The following is a 24,511-nucleotide window of genomic DNA, read 5'->3' as shown; positions in this document are numbered from 1 at the left end:
TTCCATTTTTAAGTGAGTGGTATCGGTCCTGGTATTCCACAAGCCACAAAGTCCAGGTGATACGGTTAGTGAGGGCTTCTCCCTCCCATTCTCCATCACCATGGTCACCAGCGCCATCATGCCTCCCTCTGCCTGTGGGCCCAGGAACTGACGCTGTCCCAGTCACTTTGAGAAGGGGATTTTCCTCACTGTGCATGAGGACCTGGACCCCATTCAGAGCAGAAAGGAGAGGCCCACAGAGGTCACACCTGCCCTCTGGGTCTAAACTGCAGCCGATGTCCAGGTCCTCCACCCTCTGAGCTCCCCCAGCTTTTGTCTGCTCTTCCTCCCCCAGCTGTTCCATTCAGCAGCCCTCGGATAACCTGGCTCCCTTTGTGGAGGCCTCCATTAAGGCGAGCGGTCAAAGGGCAGCCAGCACGTGCCGCTTCTTATCGGCCCATCTCAAGATCCTGCTTCTCCAAGCTTGGGCAACAAAAAAGGGGGCGGCCCCAGGTCCCTTAGCTCCCCATGGCCCCGGACACAAAAGGCCGGGTGACAAAGACATTTTCCGGGATGGCAGGTGTTGGTGTCGGATTCCGCCCAGAGTGCACAGGGCAGAAGAAAGGCGAGGCTGGCTGCCCGGGGTAGCACAGACATGCAGGGGCAGGAGTGTTGCCGGGCCCCCGAGAGGGGAGGCGGCACACAGGAGGACTGTAGGGGTACCTCAGCGTAGTCAGCCGGTTAGTAAATTAAACGGCACACCCAGAAAGCAGGGTCGTGGGGGCAAATTCGAGGACATGTCAGTCTTACCTTGCTCCAATATTGCAACGAGATCTTAATTTTACTCTGAAGGGAAAGAACATAAAATCAAATGAATACAGGCCCAGCGCACCCACAGCCCCCTTGATAATGAACACAGTGCGCATCATACATTTACTCCTGAGCTGTCTGATGAGTGCTGTCACAACTTTGGAGAGCATTATTAGCTGAACGTTCACTGAAAATTCTACCTGGCAGGACAGAATTCTAGCTGCTGACACACGTGTAAGTGAGAGATGAAGGCCGCCTTTAGCAGCCCTGGGATGTGTGACATAGAAGCTATGGGAAGCCCTGCCCTTCCTGATTGGTCTAAAACGTAGTCATAGATAAGTGTTTTTAAGACAAGTGCTTGGAATTCAATGGATGATCTGGAAAAGTTATTGAAAGTGGGAAGTTTAAGCTGCCATGCTTCGTTTTACGTTTCTGGTTTGAACACGGTGTGTTAGGATAGACAGCCACTGTCATCTGTGAGGGGGCAGTTCCCAGGGAGGTGGCATCTGCGTGCTGTGCAGAGGACAGTGGAGGAAAAGACTCAGCAGTGTTGAAACTGGGCCCTCCCTCACAGAGCTGTGCGATCTGAGTAGTCACGCCAACTCCTGCTGCACCCTAAAAAGGAACTGAACTTGTCCGTACTTTGTGGCTTTCTCAGTCATCCACACCATCCGCAGCTACCCTAATTTAGCCTGTGCTTGCTAGGGCACTGGGCCTTTGTACACAGCAAAGTCACAGAGCAAACTCTCCCCATCAGGCAGTAGCTGCTCACCTCAACCCCCACAATAGCATCACTAGACCACTGAACCTGGACGAAGGACATTTGTCAGGGACACAGAGTGTCATCTGCAGGTGTGGCCTCAGGTGTGGCTTCTTTGCTGCCACTGTCAGCCAAGGTTGGCATAGTAACTGGGACCAGTTTCTAAGGTGGTGGTTAGGAATCCTCTTAGGAGAAGGACCACTCTGAGATGGGGCTCTCTGAGAGACTTACGTGGACTTGAATGAAACAGTGCTTTCCAGCCTATGGATAAAAATTCATTCCTCATCCTACTTATTTGGGGTTAGGAATTTAAACAGAAATAATCCATAATGGATGATCCAATAACATCCTGGTCTTGCTTGATTTCCAAGCACAGTTAACCCCTTCTCGGCAGGCTAACTGAGCTTGAGGGCACAGAAGCTCTTGGGTGTGTTGATTGTAGGGACCGGACTAGAAAGTTTCCTGATTCCCTATTTCCCCTGATGCTCTGTTGTAGGCTCTGCTTGCTCTCATGGGAGACAACAAACAGATTCTCACGAGTCTTCCCTGAGTCATGCCACTGGCCCTCTCCAGGGTGAGAGAAGGGTCTCTTCAGGAAGGGCTCCTTCCTCTCACTCTCCCCGGCCCCCTGGTTATGCAGGGTGTACGGGCGACCCGATTGGTAGAAACCAAGAAAACAGATGGTGTGGCTAACAATGGACGGCTTGTTTGTAATTGCTGATGAGGACCGGTTTGCTCCTCTCCCGGGTGTGTTCCCAGATGCAGCCTGGTGTGGTGTGCTGGACCAAACAGAATGTCTCAATAACTGCCAATCCGTGGTCGAGTTAAGGAGATGCAAAGACAGAGACAGTGGGGGCTGTCGTAATTATTCCATGGGGCTCAAATGTCACTTGGCCTTGACACACAGGCAATGCGATCAAAAAGGGGGGGGGCTGTGCTTGGAAAAGAAGACTGGGCTGTCAGCTTCTTGATCCATCCCTGGGGTGATCATGAGGTACAACTAACCTAGGCAGTGCTCAAAGCTTCTCGAGCTCACTAACTTGGAAAGAGAACAGGAGGTATATGATGCAGGGAGTGGGTCAGACATAATTATTTCATTCCTTCATTAATGGGGTACCTGACAGGTGCCAGGTACCTAGGCTCTAGATTACAGCAGTGAACAAAGCAGATGAAAGGCCTGCTTTGGAGGACGTTAGACCTGCATCTTAAACAAGGACATCACCCTCTGGGGGACACAATTCTCCTTTTTGTGTGTATAAGTCCCAGATATAAGTGCAGTATATAAGCAGATGTACAGTATTTCTGTGGTGCTGTAGGGGAGGGGACAAATCAGGAAATACCTCAGAAGGCTTCACGGTAGGGCAATAAAAAGTTGAGAAACGTTGGATTAGAGGGTTAACATGTGTCTCTGCTTGAAAGTGTTTTGTATATCAGGGGTGCTGGAAATCAGGCATTTCCTTATTCACATTTAATAGTGTTGAACAAAACCCATCAGGGCAGAGCCTTGGAAGTGTAACTCAAAAAGAGGCCAGTGGGGCCCCTTAACAGCTCAGACAGCAGGAGCCAGAGAATGTGGAGAAAGAGGTCTTACTTCTTTGGCTTTGAGTGACTTCTTTGTTCACCTGGTTACCCACAGGTGAATTAAAAGCAAAAATCAAAACCAAAACCAAAAACAAAAAGCAACAACAGAGGAAACAATAGTTTTGGTTGGAGATTTGCTGTTTTCCACACAGCTTTGCCTAGCAGAAGCCCTTCAAGCTCTGGCAGGCCTTTTGGTGGCCCATTTTCTCTGGCTGTACTCACTGGGACAGCGAAAGAGCGAGGATTTGAACCGAGTCTTATCTCTCAGGGAAGGTTACCATCCAGGACTGCCACCTGGGATAACACTGGGCAGGGTCAGACAAGAACAGTGGCTGCCTCTCCCTGGGTTCTTATTACCGAACAGTCAGTGTGGAAAATGATTAACTGTTCAAGATAATTAGGGAAGAGAATGATTTTGAGAGCTGGCATGGATGAGAGAGAGAAACAGCAGACTAGGGTTCCAGCTTTCGGCGAGTGCTAAATATCCTCCCAGCAGGAAGGCGGACAGAGCTGGAGATCAGAGAGCTGTCTGGGCCATTCAGGCCCCTTGGAATGGCTCTGAGGAAGGGAACAGGTGCAGCAGTGGATGGGGTAAGCCTACACACTCAACTCAACACTGGCAGCCCAAGACCAGTGGGAATTAGCCAGCCTCATTAACATTTCCAAATGGCCCAAGGATGGCTTCCAGTGTTTGCAACCCAGCAGCAGTGCTGTGTCCTGGCCCTGGCTCTCAGCTCAGCTTCCTCTTTTTGGTGACTGGTCTTGCCCATCAACTTTGGTTCAGAAGCAGAAAGCTAGGACAGCTGGACCAAAAGGAAGCGAGGCAGGGTGTGTGTGTGTATTGTGTGTGTGTTGTGTGCACGTGCACCCGTGCAGGGGCTGAGTAAGCAGGTGGAGTATTTGTGAAAACCCTTTCCTGGCCTCCCTTTTCTCCCCCTCCACAGCTTTCATATGCAAGTCTTATGGCGATATTGAACTACACTAAACATTTAACATCTTGGTGTCGACTTTTTTGTTAGACTGTCATGACAAAGAGGTTTCCAGACTTTTTTGGTACCTCATCGAATATGAGTATCAAGACCTCAGTTAACTCTTGATCATGGGGAAAATTTTTATTTAAGCAGACTGAATTCACATCTCAAAATTGGCAAAACAACACACAAACATACTTAGCAGCAATATTCATAGTAGCCAAAAAAATGAAAACAGCACGAAGTCCATCCACTGATGAACAGCCAACCAAAATGTAGTCCACCCTACAATGGAGCATTTGCCAATAAAAAGAAGTGAGATGCTGATAAATGGATACACATGGGCAAATCTTGAGAACATACTAAGTAAAGGAAGCCAGTCACCAAGACCATACATTGCCTGAGCCCAATTTTAAGAACTATCCAGAACAGGCAGATCTAAAAGAGGACCAGTGGCTGCTTAGAGTCGGGGCAAGGAAGGGGGAATGGGCTTCATGACCAATGTGTTTATGGGGTTTTCTTTATTTGTTTTAGGGGAGGAATAAAATGTCCTAAGATGAGATGGTGGTGATGGCTGCACAGCCTAAAAATACTAAAAATACTGAATTGTATACTCCAAGGGGCTGGGTGCTATGGTATGTGCACCATATCTCAAAAATAGACTATTTTTGAAAACGGAAAAATGGAAGATGGTCCAGGCAGCATTACTGTTCCTACTCTTCCTAAAGTTATGATTAACAGAATGTCCCCAAGTTCTAGGGGAAACTAAATCCCCAGGGGCCCCAGCAAGGCAGGGCACTGACTACGAAGTTGAGCAGATGTCATCAGTTCTGTGCCTGAGTCCATACTGCAAACTTCAAGCTCCCTCAAAGCCAAGAAAATAGGCGCCACTCTTCAGGTAACACACAGATCTCCCCATCAAGTCTGTCTCTCATTCTTAGTTGAATGGAATTCATCAGTCTTAAGAAAGCTCAGGAGTGGATCATGCACAAATACCAACTCGAAATGGATTAATGAACTAGACATAAGACCCAAAACCATAAAATATCTAGAGGAAAAGGAGGGTGAGTCACTATATGACATCAAAAACATCTTTTTTTTTTTTTTTTTAAAGATTTTATTTATTTGTACATACAGAACTGGGGTACAGGCCAGAGGCTCAGGGGCGGTGAGAGGCTTCACCAGAGACAGAGTGGGGAGCAGAACAGTCAGATCGACGAAGTACACTGCTGAGGGGAGCAGCGGGCGGGTCAGGAGAGGTCTGCCGCGCCATGTGGTCACCTCCGGGGCAGGCGGGAATCAAACTCATGCGGAAGTGGCTTTAGCTTCTCAGTGCTGTGCTTTAACCCGCTGCGCCACCAGGGAGGGCCCATCTTTATTTTTTTTTAAAGATTTTATTTATTTATGCATACAGAATGGGGGTGCAGGGGCGGTGAGAGGATTCACCAGAGATAGAGTGGGGAGCAGAAAAGGAAGATTGACTAAGTACACTGCTGAGGGGACAGCAGATGAGATAGGAGAGGTAGGCTGCACCATGTGGCTCACCTCCGGGGCTGGGACTTGAACTTTCACTGAAGCAGCTGTAGCTCACTTTCAGTGCTGTGCTTTAACCTACTGCAACATCAAGGAGGGCCCTCAATAACATCTTAAAGATATATCACCCAAAGCAAGTATAATGAAGGAGAAGATAAACAACTAGGACTGCATCAAATTAAAGAGCTTCTGTACAGCATCCAAAACAAAGAGACACCCCATTGATTGGGAGAAAATATTTGCACACAATACTATTGACAAAGGACAAATCACAAAGAGTCGATAAAACTCAACAAAAATAAAGTGAACAACCCCATCAAAAAATGGGCTAAAAAGATACTTCTCCATATGGAGAACAGGCATATGAAAAAATGTCCAACATCACTTATAATAATTCAAATTAAAACCAAAATGAGATACCATCTCACACCAGTGAGAATGGCATTTATTAAAATAACTAGCAGCAACAAATGTTGGTGAGGAGAAAAAGGAGCTCTCCCACACTGTTGGTGGGAATGCAAACTAGCCCAACCACTATGGAAAGCTGTTTGGAGGTTTCTCAGACTGCTAAAAATGGAACTTCCATACAACCCAGCAATCTAACTCCTAGGTATTTACCCAAAGGACACAAAAGCATGGATTTAAAAAGACACCTGCACCCCCAGTTTATTGCTGCTTGATTTATAATAGGGAAGAAGGTGGAGTCAATCCAAATGCCCACAAAGATGACTAGATTAAAAAGATGTGGTACATATACACAATGGAATATTACTTGGCAATCAAAAAGATAAACTCATGCCATTTGCAGCAACATGGATGAACTGGAAGGGATCATGCTTAGTGAAATAAGCCAGAAAGAAAAAGAAAAATACCAGATGGCTTCACTCATAGTAGGAGCATAAGGGACCAGGGGGGTAAAAAAAAGCAATTGTAATAAAGTAAAAATGAAATCAATGATCAACTATAAACCAGAGATACTTTATGGGGGGTGGAAAGAAGACTGATATCAAAACTGTGGTGGGAAAAGTGCACAGGACTATGGTGATGGCACATGGTGAATTGGTGGTGGGGAGTCCATGGGGATTATAACTGAGATGAAAAAAATGCACAAAATGAAGAATGATGTAAAAACATACAAAACAAATAAAAGGAGTGGATGGTGTGAGAAAGTAGGGCTTAGAGTGATTTCCCTGGGACATACTGAGATTTCCTGTGTAGGTCAGGACTACTTTCTAAATTCTCTAAATCACAAGCCCAAGAAAATGTAGTGGTTCTATCTGTCATGACTGGGGTGAGGACTGGGAATTCTACTTTTGCCTGAAGTGCCTGAGGAAACATTTAATCAAGGAAACTGAATAGTATCATTGACAAAAATGACCGGTCTTCAAACGTTAAGAAAGCTGTTTTAATCCATAACTATTTTCTACATGTGAATTCTTCTTGTGGTGCTACATTTGCATACTAGAGTAGTTAAGGCTCAGTTAAACTTCTCAGCTCTCTGTGCCAAAGTGAGTTTGTGCACTTGCCACTGTACAAATTGTCCTTTCTGTCTGGGGGGAGGGCATGTTTCCTTTACCACAAAAGAAGGTCTCCTCCCCTTCACCTAGTTGTTTCCTTGTGCGGACATGTTTTCCATGAGTTTAAGACCATTTGGGGTAGGTTGGGGAAAGATTCTTGCTCAGAAGCAGACATTTAGCAGGTTCAGCACTGGCCTTGACATGATCAACCAACTGATAATGAAAACAAAATACAACAAAACATCAGTTCCCCTCAGTGACAAAACTGCTCTTGCTCTACAGAGGGCAGATTGTGGTGAGACTTCTCAGTGAGTTGGAAATCCCTACAAATATAGAGAGCTGGTACATTCATAGACTGTTCTAGTGACCATCTTTATGGGCAGAAACAATGCTGTACAAGCTAACCCTCACAGCCTAGTTCTTCTAGTTGTTGGGTTATCTTCAAACAACTCTGTACCTGGGACAGCTATTGGCCATGATTTTTTCATGCAGTCAGCTCTTGACCACAGATGCTGACGTGAGAGGGGTGCGAGGTGGGGTAAGTGACTGTAGGTTAAGGTTCTGCATGTCTTCTTTCCCCCTTTTTCTTTCCATCCCTTAAAACCTTCCCCTATAAAGAGGTTGGCATCACCATCCTCCCACCTTAGCTGTGCAGTCTGGTTAGGGGTGGCTTTTGGTGGCATGAGTGCTACTGGGGACGTGCCCCTAGGGGCTCCATAGAGAATGTTCAAAGAAGACAACTCTTAGTACCACATTGGTCAAACTTGTATTACAAGCCATCTATGTGACAGCCAACAGGCTACATGAGGTAGGATGAGATATTATCTGGTCTCTTCCTGAAGAAGTCAGAGTAATACCAACTGTCTTTTAAACAAGAACCCTATCAAGCCATACCACTGAACACCCTTTAGTAGCAGACATTTTACTAGAGTAACAGCCAAGGTCTTTTCCATGGCCTCCAGACTGTTCTCACTTCCCTTTGTCCTTACCCCTTGTTCACTCTGCCTTAGCCACACTGGGTTTGAGACAAGTTCTCAAATATGCCAAGTTCATCTTTGTACCTACTATTCCCTTGACCTGGACTGTTCCCCTTCCCCTCTGCCTAAGCCCCACATGGGCTTTTCCTTCCCCTTAAATTCAAAAGTCACCCTCACCATGAGGCCTCTTTCCTTGACCCTTATTTTAATGTGCCTCTGACCACAGTGTTGTTTCTCAATGGTCCTCTTGTTCTGCCTTTTTTGCTATCTTTTTCTCCCTAGCTCTCTTCAGCTCCTGACTGGAACCTAGTACCTTCGCCATCCATGGAAAAGATAAGCTTCAATGAAGAAGGGGCTGTGCTGTCTTATAACTTCTGTACTCCACATAGAGTACTCAAGAAACCTTTATGGAACTCATGTCTGAAGGCCCAGTCTCTGAGGATATGCGTGATGGTCTGAGGAGTAAAACTGGTGTTCCCATCTACTTTATCTGTACCAAAGGGACGTGTGTCTGCAGGCCTCAAGCTGGATCAAATTTTAATATCCAAATATGGCCGGTAGTGATTGACCGGTTTTGGCTAATTGGAACTAGTGGGCCTTAAAGTCCCATCTCTTCCTTTTTCTGAGTGGTGCTCCCTTTCCCCTGGTGCTCTCCGGGTGCTCTTGGGTCAGCTAACCTGTCTGGGACAGGAGTGCCTGGCCTCAGAGCTGCACACATGGATGTCACAGAGGGCTCTGGTGTTGACTGGAATCCGGCTGCTTCTTGAGTTACTTCTCTGAGCCCTAGGGACGTAGCTAGGTTGCAGGGTTTCCCTAACTACCACGCATGGGCTCTGGGATGCGCCAGCCAGGGTCTGGCCAAACATACTTGAGAAGCGACGGCAGGGCAACGTGCTTTTTGGTTTTGTGGGAGCTTAGGGCTGGGGGCAGTAGAGCCTCGTCATAGGAGCCCTGGAAGACCCTTAGGAAATCTCCAGGTCAGCTGATCCAGCTCAAGAGGGGATGTGCTGGGTGACGCAGGCCACAGTTCCCACCACTGATAATAGCTGAGCACTGCAGGGAGGCAAGAGGGACCTCGGTGTGGGAACACAGGTAAGTTGAACATGTGCTCGTGTAGCTGCCATTTTCTCCTCTCATAATCTTGAAAAATAGGATTGAAAATTAAGGTTTTGCTTCTTTTTTCTTGTATTCTTTACCATTGATGTTATGAGGTTTCTTAAGTGCTCAAAGATGAATTCTGCCCATGTCACTGCTATAAATACCTCATGTATTCTTATTTTTTGCAAAGTTGGCTTGCATATTTCCCCTTTTTTAAGGAATTTTTTTCCCCCTCAGCCTTTTGGGGGGTATCTTTAAAGTTTAATGGTGAAAAAGGAACCAGCTTTTCTCTTCATTATGCTATTTAGAGGTGCATTTCCTGGTTATCATCATATATCATTCTGGAAAAGAATATGAAATTTCCTTTTTTCTGTCAGCAGGATATAATGCCGGTAAGAAAGAGTCCATTTGGATTCTGCTTTGGTTTGGTTGCTGCTAAACAGAATTTCAAGCAAAACCATTGAGTCTTCCAGGAAGCGACTCTAGTGACTGGGTGTACTTGCCCCTCTGCTAGCACAAGGACAGGAGGGCCATGGCCTCTGGCCACAAGACCATGAACTCAGGTGTCAGAAGCTGCAGGTTCTTCTGAAACAAAGTCTCGAGGTTATTTCAAATAAGCTTTCATTAAGAGTCATTTCCAAAAATGTCTCTGAGAAAAATTCTTGGTATCTGCCGGCTATCTCTTGGCAACTGGCAAAGTGTCCCTGGAGTTGTAATTAACAGTTAGGCAGGAAGAATATGTCACTTGCACTTAAAATCCTATAAGGACTGGGAAACCTGAACTAACCTCAGACAACGTTTCACAGAAAAAGCAGCATTTTCAAGTTCTTTCACAGGAACAAATTAAATGTAGAGTGAGTAATCTCGGGTCCTTTCTTTTTCTGGGAACCTGTGAACACCCCACCAGCCCTCAGGTCAGGGGAGTCCCCACCATGGTTTCCTCTGTTCTGTCCATATTTACTATTTTCATTTCTTTTTCTGTCCGTGGTCCTCTGGTTCTCAGACATTGCAGTTCTTCGTAGCCAATGTAGGAAAGGTAAAAACTTGACTGGCAGGATTCTTAGAAGAGGGTCAGAAATATGTCAGGGACATTTCATTCTCCCCCGGGGCCCATAGGCAGATGGCCGGGTGCATCTCAGGGGAATCTCCAAAACATGGTTAACTCTATCTCTTCTTTTCTTTTTTGACTCTATCTTATGGACACGCAGTTAGAGTAGGGAGCTAACTAACCTGGGCTTACTAATAATTAGTCATTTTTAGCGATTTGTGAGTACCTGCTTTTCCTTACCAAGACTTGAGGCTCCAGAAGGGAAGAAGCGATGCAGAGCATGTGTTGCCAGAGCCTCTGTGTTCGCTCACTGCATTGGGCACAGTGCTAAGGGTGGAGGGGCTTCAAGGGAGGGAAGAGAGGGAAGCAGACAGGAGGAACACAGGCCCACTTCAGACATGGCAACATCTGACAGGTAGAACCACTGTTGTCTAGCTGACCAAATGGAATGGATGTCTGTCTCGTCTCATGATGGTCAGAACTCACACGGAGGAGAGTAAAAGGATTTTAAGTTGGTAGAAGGAATGAACAGGAAGGGAACAAAATATGGTGGTAGAGAGGACCTTGGTGAAATTGCTTGAAAAACTTCCATACCAAAAAACAGAAAACAAAGAAAACTTCCATACCAATTACAAAGGCTCCAGTTATTCAAACTGCACTGAACACTTTGTGGATTTACCAGGACACTGGTTTCCCTCACCTTTCTCAGCACCGGGATTTGGCCACATAGCTTACCACACAGCTTATCACAGGAAGTGAGGGGAACAAACGCACAGTTAGAGCTGTGCATTCTGTATCTTGCATCAGGCCCAACACACATCTGTGGCTGTGTGACACCCTCCATCACTACCACTTACAGCAACAACCAGAGCCATTTCAGTCCCACTTCTATTTTTACTCGTTATTTGTGTTACTTGTTGTTTGTGCTTAAGAAAGACATGATACAGCCTGTTATAGATAAAAGACACACATGCATATGATAAAGATTCACCTGCACTAAGAAAAGTCATGCTGTAGGTGGTGACAAGTTAGATGGCACTGAAACAAGGACCTTAACATGACAAGCTGCCATGAGTTAGGACAGTGGCTCTCAGTCCTGCTTACATCATGCATGCCCTTTTAGGAAGGTGCTAACGTTAAACCCATTTATAGGATCAGAGCCACAGTGTGACAGGTCACTTGGCTGGCCCCAAAAGGAGCAGGGAAGATACCTCTAGCTGGCTGCAGAGCCCAGGCCTCTTCTGAGAATACTTCTTCCCTGCTGGGGGCTCCAAGGGAGAGGGGAGGCCAGCTCTGGGTGGAAGGGTCTGACCAGCATTGAATAAGGGAGGACAGGGGAACAGTGGATCTGAGAAACACAGTGGATTGGAGCGGTGTCTGTGGAAGATGAGCAAGTCTGTGCTGGGTTAAGTACCAGGGCAGAAAATGAGCAAACACATGCAACGGAAGCCAGAGGTTTGCTGACAGGCACTGTGGCCTGCCTTTGCTTCAGTATCCAGGAGTATTACATGTGTCCCTGGGCCAGGACCGGGATGCTGGCTGGATTCCCAGCTCTACCTTGGGATATCTTGTCTGGCTTGGACTTGACTACCAGGGCCATGAGGAAGCCTGTGATTAAGTTCCTGCCTATTCTGGGGTTCAGTTTCCTCATCTTTTCAACTTGGCTGGTAGAAGAGAGAATAGGAAGACTCTGCACTCACAACTGCTAGGTCACCAAAGACATAATCACATGACAGAAGTGTGAGGCTAGTGGCTGGATAAATCACAAGCTTGACCCAAAGAACCAGTGGCCATGACATCATAGATTACGTTCTGGTGATCTAAGTTCACATGGTCTGTGTTTCTGGTCAAGTTAATGTGTTCCCAGACTTAATTCTTATCTCATGAAGAGATTTTGAAGAACAACAATGAGGAAGGCACAGCTTTAGTGAATAGGCTTCCTTGAAAAACACATTGTTAACAGTATCTCTCTCCTCAAAAAATTCCCTTCTAACTCACTGTTTAGGAACTTTGTGACTAACATACTGACAGTGTTTGGTGAGAGCTGACCAAGTTGGGGGGGGGGTCTTACAGGGTATCACTAATACTGCACTGACTGTGGAAAAAGAGGGAAGAGTGAGGGGTGGGGTGAAGGGATCCTCTGCCAACCTGCCCAACTCCACTGGTTGTCCCTTCACAGCTTGGTCTTCAACTTAGCCCAGATGGATGTGAAGGGGTTAGACTTGGTATTTTCTGAAGTTCTTTATAGTACTATATTCTCTGGTATAGATCTTACCAACTAGATGAACTTCAGCAAGTTCACAGGAAGGTGAATACATAAGAAGTGCTTTTAATGAAATGCTATTAATGAAAATTTTGTTAAGCCCACTTTAACAAGGAGGGAGAGGGGGGACTGAAATAGGAAAAGGGGAAGGAAGAGAGGTGAAAGAAGTGGAGGGGAGAGGGAGAGAAGGAGAAATAGATAGAGAGAGAAAACAAAGAGGGACAGAGAAAGCACTGAATGAATCTATAATATGATCAGCCTTTCAATAAATGGGGAAAATTTGGGAGGGGTAGTTAGAGTTAGGGGTCACCCTGTGAGGTTTCTGGAGATTCACTGTGTAATGGGCCAGTATAATGGCCATGGCAGGATCTGTGTGCAGACTGATAAGCCTGCAATATCTGGCCTGTACCTGGCCCAGGAGGCCCAGCAGGTGAATCCAGCACTTGCAGGCAAAGACTGGACAGTTGTAAAAGTAGTTTGTGGCCATCTATACTCCACTTTAGGACCAACATGCAACACGTCTTCAATTGCATGAGGAATGACCCAGTGACACCTGGCAGAGTCCTCTGATAGTTTCTGTGAATGTAGTTTAATGATTTTGTTGCAGAATGAAGTTACGAAAGTCTTTTTTTATTAAGAAGGTGAGCATGACATTCCTTCCCAACAGGGCACTTATGCCATGCCCACGTGTGAAGATGAAAGTGTGTAGTTCTGGGCAAGAGCGGCAGTGGCGCAGCGTCCTGCAACAGACTCAGACTAATCTGCTTTAAGCTCCACTATGACCTACATTAAAAGTGGCAGAATCTGATGGAGCCGAATATGGAATTGCTTTTAAACCCCACTTGTTCTAAATCCCGGAGCCTATACAACCAAGTCTCTCACGAAGGAGGAAGTGTTTCTGACCATCTCTTTGAGAAATCAAATATTGTTTTATGTAGAGCTAACAAATAAACAAAGATTTGTGCTCCCTCTGCTGGTTCCCTCCAGCATTATTAACGTGGCAAGGAACCATAAACAGTGTTGGCATCTTCAACATATGCCGCCAATTCTAGAATACTGAACTGAACCGTTCATTTAACTTGGGTCCAGGCATTCTTTGAAGAAAATCCATCCTTATCAAATTCTGACAAAGGTACTTGGAAATTCTTAAAATAAAGTATTAAATGAGACATACCTATAGTCCTTTACTACCAAATTGGAGCTGTGACTGTAATAATGATTTGAGGATTCATTTGTCAATAGACCTAAGTGGATTCCGCCAAGATTTTAAGGTCCAGACACAATCTTTAAAGTGGTTCTGGAAAAAAAATTCAACTCTAAGCTAAAGTTTCTTTTTCTTTCTTTGTTTCATAAGAGCAGCTTCTAAAAAGGAAAGATTCATACTATTTATATCCTTTCCGATAATGTCAAACATTACACTTGATTTTCCAAATCATTAGCATGCAGAAGAATGACCTCATGGTGAACAGATGCACTTGGCTGTGAGCTGCAGTGATTACATCAGTCCCTCCCAGCAGTGGAGGGTGCCCATTCCAGTTAACCCTTTAAAGGCCTTTCTGTTGCCCCCCCCTTCCTTGGAAACATGTTTGAAAATACAAAGTCACTCCCTAACATGTGTATGTTAACTGCATGTTATATACACACACACACGAGTTATATACATACACACACGTGAGAGAATATATATATACACAATATATATGTATATATATACACAACAATATATACTGTACACACACATCTACATACTTAGACATACATGTTTGTGTTAACTATAGCTGGTATTTTATACTGGCTACCTTTTAGATACTGCTGGTCAATAAGGAAAGAATCAATAAAGGAAGACAAACCACAAGCCCTTGGTAAAAAATAAAACCAGCTCAAATACCTATTCTGCTCTGTGCACCATCAATATAAGTAATAGATGAACAGATTTGAGGATCTATGTGGTATTTTACTTCAATCTGACTGGTCAATTAGATTTTTAAAGATCTTTTAAAACTGCTGAGCACTAGCATATAAGCCCAACAACAAAAGACCCTGCAACCTTATCTGTGGTTGACAGTGAATCATGAAGAAGTACATTTCTTGGTCATTGTGCCCCTTGATGGAGGCCTTGGTACCAAGGTACAGCACTGGGACAGGGTTGCTTAGGAGAGGGGCTTGTCCAACAGTGGCATCTCTGGACACGCCACTCTCCTTAGCACACCTTTTTCTTTTACCAAGGACTTAAGGGCCAGTAGTAGAGGCCTTTCCTCTAGAAATGGAGGCTGCCTGCTGCCACACAGTGTGGAATGAATACAGTGTTCAGGTTACTCTCCTGCGCACTGACAACAAAGCCCTCCTGGTTAGGATGCAAAGGAAACCGGGGAGCCCCTAATTCCTCACATTGTGCATATGCATGTGAACAGGAGCCCAAGCCCTGCTTTGATGACTCTGCTTGCTGAGCTGATCTGATTGGGTCCTAAGTGTACTGTGGGAGCTTAAGCTGCTCAGGGTCAATTTTTCTAGTTGGCTTGTTGCTTAGGAGAGCAGACTTCACCTCGATGTCTTAGTTTAAGCTGGCTGGCTCATCTGGGTTTGATAGTACTTGCCCCAAGAAAATTAAAACAAAACAAGACACTGAAAAAAGGAAAAATGTCTTCACCTGTGAGAGAATGGGAGGGGATACTCCAACACAAAGGTGTTTATAGATGTGAGGATGTGCTTTTGAAATGTACACGTGTGATACAGAAATGCTCCCCCCTCACTTATTGCCCCAACTCTCAGTTCAAATCAAGGTCACGCCTAGGTCCTTCTTAGTCATTGTTGTGAGCAAAGCATAACGGAGAATAGTACTCACAGACTTAACATCACATTCATGGGTTGGTGTGAGGTGTGTGTAAAAACTTCTACCACTCCACTGAACAGCCTAAACCATGAATGCTGTGAAATGGAATAATGCTGCTAATAAGTTTTCAAAGGAAGGACTAGCACTTGTCCTGGTGCCCTATCTTTGATTTCATGTTCCCTTTTAACAGGTCCCAGTGTCCACTCTTGTTAACTGTCAGAAACTTCATCTGTTAAATGACTGGCAAATGTGATGTTCTTGAAGATGTCAGCAATTCTTCCTAAACAGCTGGCAGTCAAAAACTTAAATTTCTCTGGGAGTTCAATTTAAGATGCTGACTACACATTAATTCACTTAAATTGGCTTAACTAATTATAAATTTTTGGAAACAAGTTATAGAGAGGCTAAACTATCCATAGAAATTAAAGTCCATCAATATTTATCTCAACAAAATCTTAATCAAGAGCCTTAAGAATGTAACAGGTATGGAATATAAAAACTGAGCTATTATTTAATTTCTTTCAATCTTAAAAAAAATGTTTTCTTAAGTTAAATCCTGCACTGAAAAATTAATTCCCAGCACCTCATGAGGATGGAAAAAGCACAATGAGGTCTTTAAAAAGTAGCCTTGCTACAGATCCTTCATGTTCCTTCACCTAAAAATCAGAAACAAATTAAACCTCTAGTCAGACTGGTATGAAATCTCAATCTCCCTTCAAACTGATTTTTTTCTTCTTTGGTTTTAGAGAGAATGTTGGCAGAGTGTATAAAAGAATTCAATTCACAGCTGTTCTACTTTTTTAATGTAAGAAACATTAATCAAAGCCGTAAGTTATAAGCTTTTCTAGTGTTGTTTAGATATTCCAGTTCAACAAAGATCAATAGAGGCCATCCTGTGTTTCTTGACACCTCACCAGGAAGCAGAGGCGTGATTATGTAAATCACACCGGCTCCCTTACCTCGGCCAGCTTGCTTATCTCCCAGGCCTTCTGCCTGCGCTCCTGGCTCTCTGTGCAAGTGCAAGCCTCTCTCTCTTATCTCCCAACAAAGCTCGGAGAGGCAAGGATTGAAGCCAGCGATGTTAAACAATGATGCATGGCTGATTTTATTTGTAAGAGATTTATTTCACTGAATTTAATTTTTTCCACTTTGTATGTAAGATATTTGTTAACAAGTCAGAATAGGAGAAGTAGGGCAGTGTTCAGAGACAATTGACACAGGTTAGAAATCTATTAAGCACTCTAACAGTTGTGTCTGCATCAGTGGAAGGAGGAGGAAGCCCCTCATTGAGAATTTCAACATGCATTGACTAAATATCCCATTTACTCTCTGAAAGGCAATTAATCTGTAATTACATGCAGAAATTTACAAGTAATTCTATTCTTTAGGAAAAAAAAACCCCACAGTAATCATATAATCAGTGTAAGTGGCAGCACACGTTTTGTTTTCAAATTGTAAACATGAAAGAATAAAACCTAAAAATAAGGAAATTCATGTGAATGTCTGAACTTTTCCATGAGCGTAACAAACAGAAACCATTGAAAACCAGTTTCTGCTCTGGTTCCACACCAGGTGCTGCTCCGGGCAGCAGCTTGTCCCTGCGCAGGCCACTCCAGAGAGAAAGCGCACGCTGCATTGCTGTAATGATGGACCAGGGGACACTGTCCTTCCATTTCTCCTGCATTAATCCCTGACCCGAGTATCTTGGCAGCCTAATCCCCATTTAGCATTAGTAGCAACGGCTTCGACTGTGAGGAACTCTTTTTTGATAAGTAAGCACTGATTCGGGCACCGCTTTTAAACAACATATTCCCAGCTCAGCAAGAAATCCACACTCCTGAATGAACCCGAGCACATTACTGAGAAAAAGTTCATTAACCTTGCTAGATTCGGAGGTTAACAGGATAGCTGAAGAAAAGAACCGAGTGAACAGCTCGGATACAAAACAAATTAAAATGAATGTCATCATTCCTTTTGATATTCATTAGTTGATTCAGAGGGAGAATGCTCTTCTTAAATTTGCAAGCATTTATCTGTGAAAAACAGGTGTACATCTGCTGCTCGAGTGCATCTTAAACGCGTGAGGGGAGAATAATGTAGACTCACCCGTTCCACTGAGGGAGTAGCTGGGGCAGGGAGAAAAGACTTGGGCTGCGAAATCCTCGAATGTCATTACTTCACGGTGGTTCTGAATTATTGCTTCAAGGTACAGAGCTCGCTCTTCGTAGCTGCAGTAATTGGTTAAGGAAGCAAGTGCAAGTGTAGAAGGACACACGTAACAGTGGCATCCACTTTGTTTTAAACACATCAGGCAACTTTTGCAGTTGTATATGGGAGAAATGTACCATGTAATTTCATTTACATCCTGTCAGAAAATTAAGTTATCAGCCATCACTAGTGGTAAAATTATGATTTTCAGACCTAAGTTTCTCTTAAGAGTATGATTGCATCCTACACTGGTATCAGTAAAAAAAAATAAAAAAATAAAAAAAAAGTGTACACAACAGTTACAAAATCACATCAAAACATTTTTAAGGTTGAGTCCAACAAACAGAAACACTGATTGTTCTACCATCTCTTTCCACTAACAACTCGGGGACAATGTTGGGTTTGTCTTTTCCCAGTTACTACTTCTTCTCGGCCTCCTGATAAGAATGGGCGGTGCAATGGTGCGTGCACTTTAAATAAAATAAGAAAACACACGTCACTGCGAAGAGGCGAGGCCAGGAAGGTGTGCTCTGAGGGGCACTAGGGCTAAGACTGGCTAGGAGCATTAGAAAAGAAGAACTAATAAGTGGGAGAATCTAGCAGAGAGTGCACAATGCAATAAAAAAAAAAAGACTATTGCCTTTTAATTAAAACTGCAGTCTGGAACACACGCATTCAAATGTGTAATCAAAAACCAGTCACCAATAAAACTTACAAGCGTAACACACTGAAGCAACTTTCCAGCTGTCTTAATAGGACCCCTGCGTGTGGGAGCCATTCACAGGGCAGAAAGCAAATCTTCCCCTTTTGTGTGTGGCTTCTGTTTCCTCAGAAGGTGAATCATGCACTTCCAATAACAGGATAACGTCAGAACAATCTGACAGCGGATGGCGGCACCACACTTACGACTTTATGAATTAACACTTGGGGAAGTCAGCGTGATATCTCATTTTCCCTTTCCTTATTATCAATGCAAAAGTTAAGGGACCAGTTTTTGTTATTTTGAAGATCATGCTCATTCTCCAAGAACACAGGGGATGCGGATCACCACCAGCTTATTTTATTTGAAATTGCATTTATTATCGGTAGTTCCAGAAGAACAAACGTGACCCCAGCATTTCTTACTATATTTTAATACTTTTCTCAAAATGGCCTCTGTAAAAAGAAGTCAGTATAACATGTGTTTTAATAGAGGAAACTATTTCTATTTTCTTTTGGCATACTGATTTCTCAATGCAGGATCTTCTTTCCCTGCTCCCAATTATAATCACAGGAAGATTTTCACACTGTGAGACCAGAGGTATCCTAGGGCTGTGCTGGCCATTGTGGCCATGACCACCACATGGGGCCAGCTCAGTTTAAATTCAAATTAATTCAAATGATAAAAAAGTAGAACTTCAGCTCCTCTGTCCCGCCAGCTTAATTTCCAGCACTCAAGAGCCACGTGTGGCTAGGAGTCGCCATTCTGGATCACACAGAGAACCCACTGCATTACTGGGCAGTGCTGTGCTAAAAATTCCCCTTAAGCGTGCTCTCTGCAACTTCTGAAAAGAAAAGTGAGTTTGAATGTTTCAAAAGTGGTTACTGTGATCACTTCCATAGATGGTCACAACAGCCTAGGCAGCATGAACCTGAATTGGCTTCTTGACTGAGCTGAGCTGGTGACTGGCCTTAACGAACAGGCTCAGTGAGAGGCGCCTGTTCAGGCCCAATTCTAGAGGGACCCACTAAATGCCATGCACGCCTCATTATGAACACACTTATTCTGCACAGCACTTGGCTGTCGCCACGACTCGCCCTCCGTGCATGGCCCCAGCAAGCCGCTGGTCCGGGGAACAGCAGGACGTTAGGCCTGAGTGGCCGTCTGGCGAACAGGCACTCTGACACTAAGCTGGCACGTGCTGGCCCAGCAGGGGCCGAGCGAGGCGTGACAAATTACTCAAAGAGCTGAGCTAAACTTATGTCTGACAACCACCTGAGCCTTCGGACAGCCGTGGCCCGCTGTCAATGCTCAATTCATGGCTCCCCCTTCCAGCCCCAGTCTGCTTGTGGGCCTGGTTAGAGCAGGAGCATCCCTCTAAAGACCTGTCATGCTCCGCCTGGAATCATCCTGCTGTTTCCTGAGAGGCCCCACTGCGCCCAGGACATCCACATACAGTGTTGGGGACAATGCCGAACAAAATAGAAATGGGAATACATTTTGCTAAGTACACTATGGAGGCTACGTATCTGCAAGAATGGCTATTGTGCTGATCAAACTCAGGGTCAAACTTGCAAACGGGTGCTGTGCACAAGTCCTATAAAGTGACCCCAGACAGCAGTCTGTCATGCTCACCCCGGATGACACTCTCTAGTTGTCATACGCTTTTCCTTGTCAAGGCTGAGAAATCCTGAGAGCAAGTCCAGTCCTGGGGTGACAGTGGGCAATGATCAAGTTTTGAGGTTCTCTGATTCAATGATTATTTATGGATTGACTCCTAAATTAAGGAGATAGTACAGAAAAGGTGCTTCTGGAACTGGATGCTAAAGGAGGATGTGTTTACTTCATGGAAGGCTTCTGCTCTCACCACTCATGCCCCCGACTGCCACACACAGCACACATTCCCGCCCCTGCCAGGCAGGTCCTATGCTGTTGCATAAGCATTAACGGTGCTAAACTGGGTGTTGTCATTTAGACAAACATCCATTAGGAGCTGGGTGAGACCAGGGGATCCTAAAGGCATTTGCACTGTGGCCCAAGCCAGGGCATGTAAACACCATGACAAAGAGAAAATAAACACCCCAACTCCGGCAGTGTTTAGAAACAGCCAAGTTGCTTGTGGGTGCCAAAAATCATTTCTTTTGGTAGCTAGAAAACAAAACAAAACAAAACAAAACTGAAGCCTGGAATTTTAACTGGATTTATTAGAACTCCAAACAAGGGCAATTAGGAGCAGCATCACCTGACATTTTCTTACCTAATATCCCTAGGCTTTGATGTTGGTTGCTTTCTATAACAGAAAGTCACCTCTAATTTAGACATCAAAAAGCTTATAAGATTCTTCTCTTGAGTAAGATATGTTAAGGTGTGAACCAAATACCGGAATAATTCCGGGCAATGGATGGTCAGTGACCTTTACCGGAAACAGGCAGCCAGTGAGGCAGCTGGTCACAAATCCAACATCAGTTTCAATAGTAGAGACCGCTCTTTTGTTCTCGTCAAAAAAGTCCATCAACAAATGTGAAACTTTGGTTCTGTTCTGAATTACTACCTCATTAAAAACCACACAAAGTACTTTACCCTTGATTACTCAATTCAGAGAATAGCCATATTACTAACTAGAAAAACATCTTATTTCTGCATTTCTTTCAAGACCCACTCTGTTTGCACTTTCACATAAGAATTTTATCAATTATCACTATTCTTCACTTGAGTTAAGAACCCATGGTCTTTGTTAGTTACATTTTATCCAAATATCAAGAGAAATTTCCCAGACCCTCAAGATAGCTGCTGCATTACAAGAGCCTTAGATCTAAATCCAGTTCCCAACTTTATTCTGATTATTTGCTTTTTTTCTTAAATAATAGCAACAGTAATTGGAAAGATATGGAAACAACCCAAATGCTCAAAAGCAGATGACTGGATTAAAAAGATGTGGTACATATACACACTGGAATATTACTCAGCAACCAAAATAAATAAATAAATAAATAAACACATGCCTTTTACAGAAACATGGATGGAGCTGGAAAAGATCATGCTTAGTAAAATAAGCCAGAAATAAAAGGAAAAATACCAGATGGTTTCACTCATAGCAGGAGTATAAAGGACCAAGGGAGAAAATAATGAACAACTATATACCAGAGACATTTTACTGGGGTGGAGTGGAGAATGGGATCAAAAATGGGGGGTGGGGGAGAGGGAAATGCACTGGACTATGGTGATGGCACATGGGTGATTTGGTGATGGGAAGCCCACGGGGATTACAACTGAGATGGAAAAAGGCACAAAATGATGTAAAAATAAACTATTATATTATTAAAAAAATAATAGCAGCAATATGCAGTCAGGAAGGAGTTTGTATTTTGCAGGAAGATAGGCTTATATTTGTCCTTGTTAATCACTTTGATGAAACAAATGTGAAAGGTGGCCTCACAGAAGACAGTGGCTCCAGGCACTGCTGCTGGATCATTTATTCATGGAGGACATTGTGAAGAGAAACAGAACCCATTCCAGGTGCAGTTCTGGAAGGATCAAGATTTCCATTTTGACAAGCGACAGTGTTGTTTGTCCCTGATGGCATTTACAACATACCTGGAAAGATAGGCAAGGTGATAAGTATTCCATGAATTGAGGGGCTAGACTGCCCAGGGCCCCTTATGGTTGGAGAAGCAATCAGGTTTCTCAAGCAACTGGGAATTATGGTAGGTTTTTAGACAGATAAACTGTAAGATCTGACCTATATTTGAGAGATTACGTGGTGGGCAAAGGGCCTATGTGGAAAGGCTTAGAAGGGAGACTACAGGAAGAGAAATTAATCAGAGAGAGGACTTGGGTCTCAAAAGCATAATGGTGAGGGGAAGGGAGTGGAGGCGTCAAATTGCAGGGTTGCTCCTGGGGGTAGACCCAGACGGTGTTCAGGTGCTCACTACTGGTGAGAGAGAGAAAAGGCAGCTAAAACTCTGGCTTAGGTGATCATGGCATAAGTGATCAAGTAAAGGGTGCAGGTGCCTATGTGGAGAGTTGAGTTAATGCTGAGGGCCCAAACAAGTGTCTGCTGAGAAAGAGTTGGGGAAGAGATGGCTGTGTCTCAGCACAGAGGCCTGCACTGGAGATAAGAGCTGAGTCATGGGTTTGGAGATGATCTTGGAAGAGAGAAAGGGAGAATGCTGGGAGCTCCCTCCTCCCCTCTTGATAGGGTGGGCAGATGCAAAGGAAGAGCAAAGGGAGATGGAGGAGGGGTACAGGGAGAAAGTGGCCTACATAATAATGAACATCTATATACCAGAGATATTTTACTGGAGTGGAGTGGAGAATGGGATCAAAAATGGGGAGGGGGAGGGAAGTGCACTGGACTATGGTGATGGCACATGGGTGATTTGGTGATGGGAAGCCCATGGAGATGTAAACTGAGATGGAAAAAGCATCTCTGGAAGAGGACAGCTGATGTATTTCTGTATCCTTAATATCTTTCTGGTACTTGTCCCTGGTGGGAAAACCCATAGATGGGCTGGGTTGGCATTTGGCATTTAATAATCCTACATAAATAGGTGGAATTCCATAATCATCAAGAAAGGAACAGAATGCCACATACAACCTAAAACCATACATCATTTATACAAAGATTTTGTCTGTCTTTCAATAGAATGCAAATTTAAATTCTAGGACTGTTTAAGACCCCAAATAAATGAATCATTCAAAGTAAATGTCACAGCCTGGTAACAGATAAAGAGGATGACTTTACTGAACAATGTAACCAAATAAAATGGATGTTTGGGAAAAGGAAATTAAACACATGGAGGTATAAGATATTAGATTAGTTTTCAAACCCTAATGATACACTCCTGGAGAGGAAACCAGCACACTATTGCTAAGAAAGAAGAAAATACCCATGTAACCAAGTTTCAGAATAATTCTAAGGAAATGATAAGAGTAAATGGAAATGGGAAAAAAATAACCAGGCTATTAAATTACAGACTTTGGGAGAAGGTCTGCTCTCATATTTGTACATCCTTCCGGCAAAGGGAACTGAAGGTCTCCCTCAGAATCCAAGATGCTCCCAGGGTGCAATGAATTTGATCTATATTTTTATTAGAAGGTTTAAAGCAGCCTGTGTAGGAACCTGATTTGTGAAGGAGCACGTCTTTAATTATGGCATTTTTCATTTCCATCTTTTGCAGTTCTCCTAGTGCATCTCACCTTCTGTAAATCACCAGTGCAAAAGAGCCCTGAGACACTGTCACTCCAAGTCTCACATCAGTAAAAACGTAAGTGACAAGAAAATCAGTCAGCCAGCCTGTTACACATTTAGAGAAAGAGCTGTCAGAGGAGTGGGCATAGATTCCACAGGCTGTTTCACTGATGAAAATGACCTAAGAAGTGAGAAATCGATACAAACAATAGAAAGTGTAAGAGTTCCCTGCCAATAGCTTGATTTCTGTGAGGAAGGGAGTACATGGGTGTTTCTATTTCACAGATCTTTGTTCATCCTAAAGATATGATATGTTAGGAGCTAAAAAATGAACCTTAACTTAAAGCTGTCGAAATGACTACGGCTGACTCACTTTGCATTTACTATCCATGATACGACTACATGGAAAGATGTAGAAATGTGGAACAGTCTTTGAACATCTTGAATCCTCTTTGTGGCCAGGTAGAAAGGGGTAGAAATGAAACAAAAGTACACATGGATTTTATTTCTAACTTTATCATTATAGGCTATAGGAAAAGTTACTAAATACATTTATTCCAGGCATTATTTTTGCAATGTAATTTGAACTTAATTTGCCAATATTTATCCTTCAATCACTCTTACTTTGGAGGCAAAGGCCAATCCTTATGGATTAACTTGTATGAGAATAATTCTAAAAATAAAGTATTCATGATGAATGTGGTAGATAATAAGAGAACAAAATTAACAAGGACAAAAAAAAAGAACTGTGGCTGATACAAGTTATCCCATTTTCTTGAACATTTCACAACAGTGGCTCATTGATAATAACTGTCTGGGCTTGGCTGAAGTCAGACTGGACTAGAGCATGGCAGAATTTACTTTTGTGTCTAAAGTATTCTGACCAAATGCTACAATTTTTTTGATATTTTATTTCTGAAGACAATTTTGGGGAAATATTTCTTTTTAGAATGTTTATAAACTGTGTGCTTTTTTGTACCTTCTGTGAATTTGAAAACAATATGCAAATACATGAAAACATAAAATATTTCTATAAAATATTAAC

General features: G+C 43.7%; 1 protein-coding gene across 1 annotated transcript in view; it reads right to left on the bottom strand.

The window, feature by feature from the left end:
- RALGAPA2 (Ral GTPase activating protein, alpha subunit 2 (catalytic)) overlaps window positions 1-24,511 on the bottom strand; it is a 285,916-nt gene that overhangs the window by 4,771 nt on the left and 256,634 nt on the right. The window contains exons 38-39 of the mRNA XM_012728090.1: window positions 17,474-17,595; window positions 790-825 (exon numbers count right to left, since the gene is read on the bottom strand). Coding sequence (XP_012583544.1) covers window positions 821-825; window positions 17,474-17,595 — 127 coding nt within the window. The 3' untranslated portion in view covers window positions 790-820. The remainder of the gene's footprint in view (window positions 1-789; window positions 826-17,473; window positions 17,596-24,511) is intronic.

The sequence above is a fragment of the Condylura cristata genome, unplaced genomic scaffold, assembly GCF_000260355.1.
Source record: "Condylura cristata isolate star-nosed mole 26May11 unplaced genomic scaffold, ConCri1.0 scaffold00022, whole genome shotgun sequence".
Classification (NCBI taxonomy): domain Eukaryota; kingdom Metazoa; phylum Chordata; class Mammalia; order Eulipotyphla; family Talpidae; genus Condylura; species Condylura cristata.
Note: the sequence above shows the minus strand (reverse complement) of the source record. Positions and strands in the feature narration are given on the sequence as shown.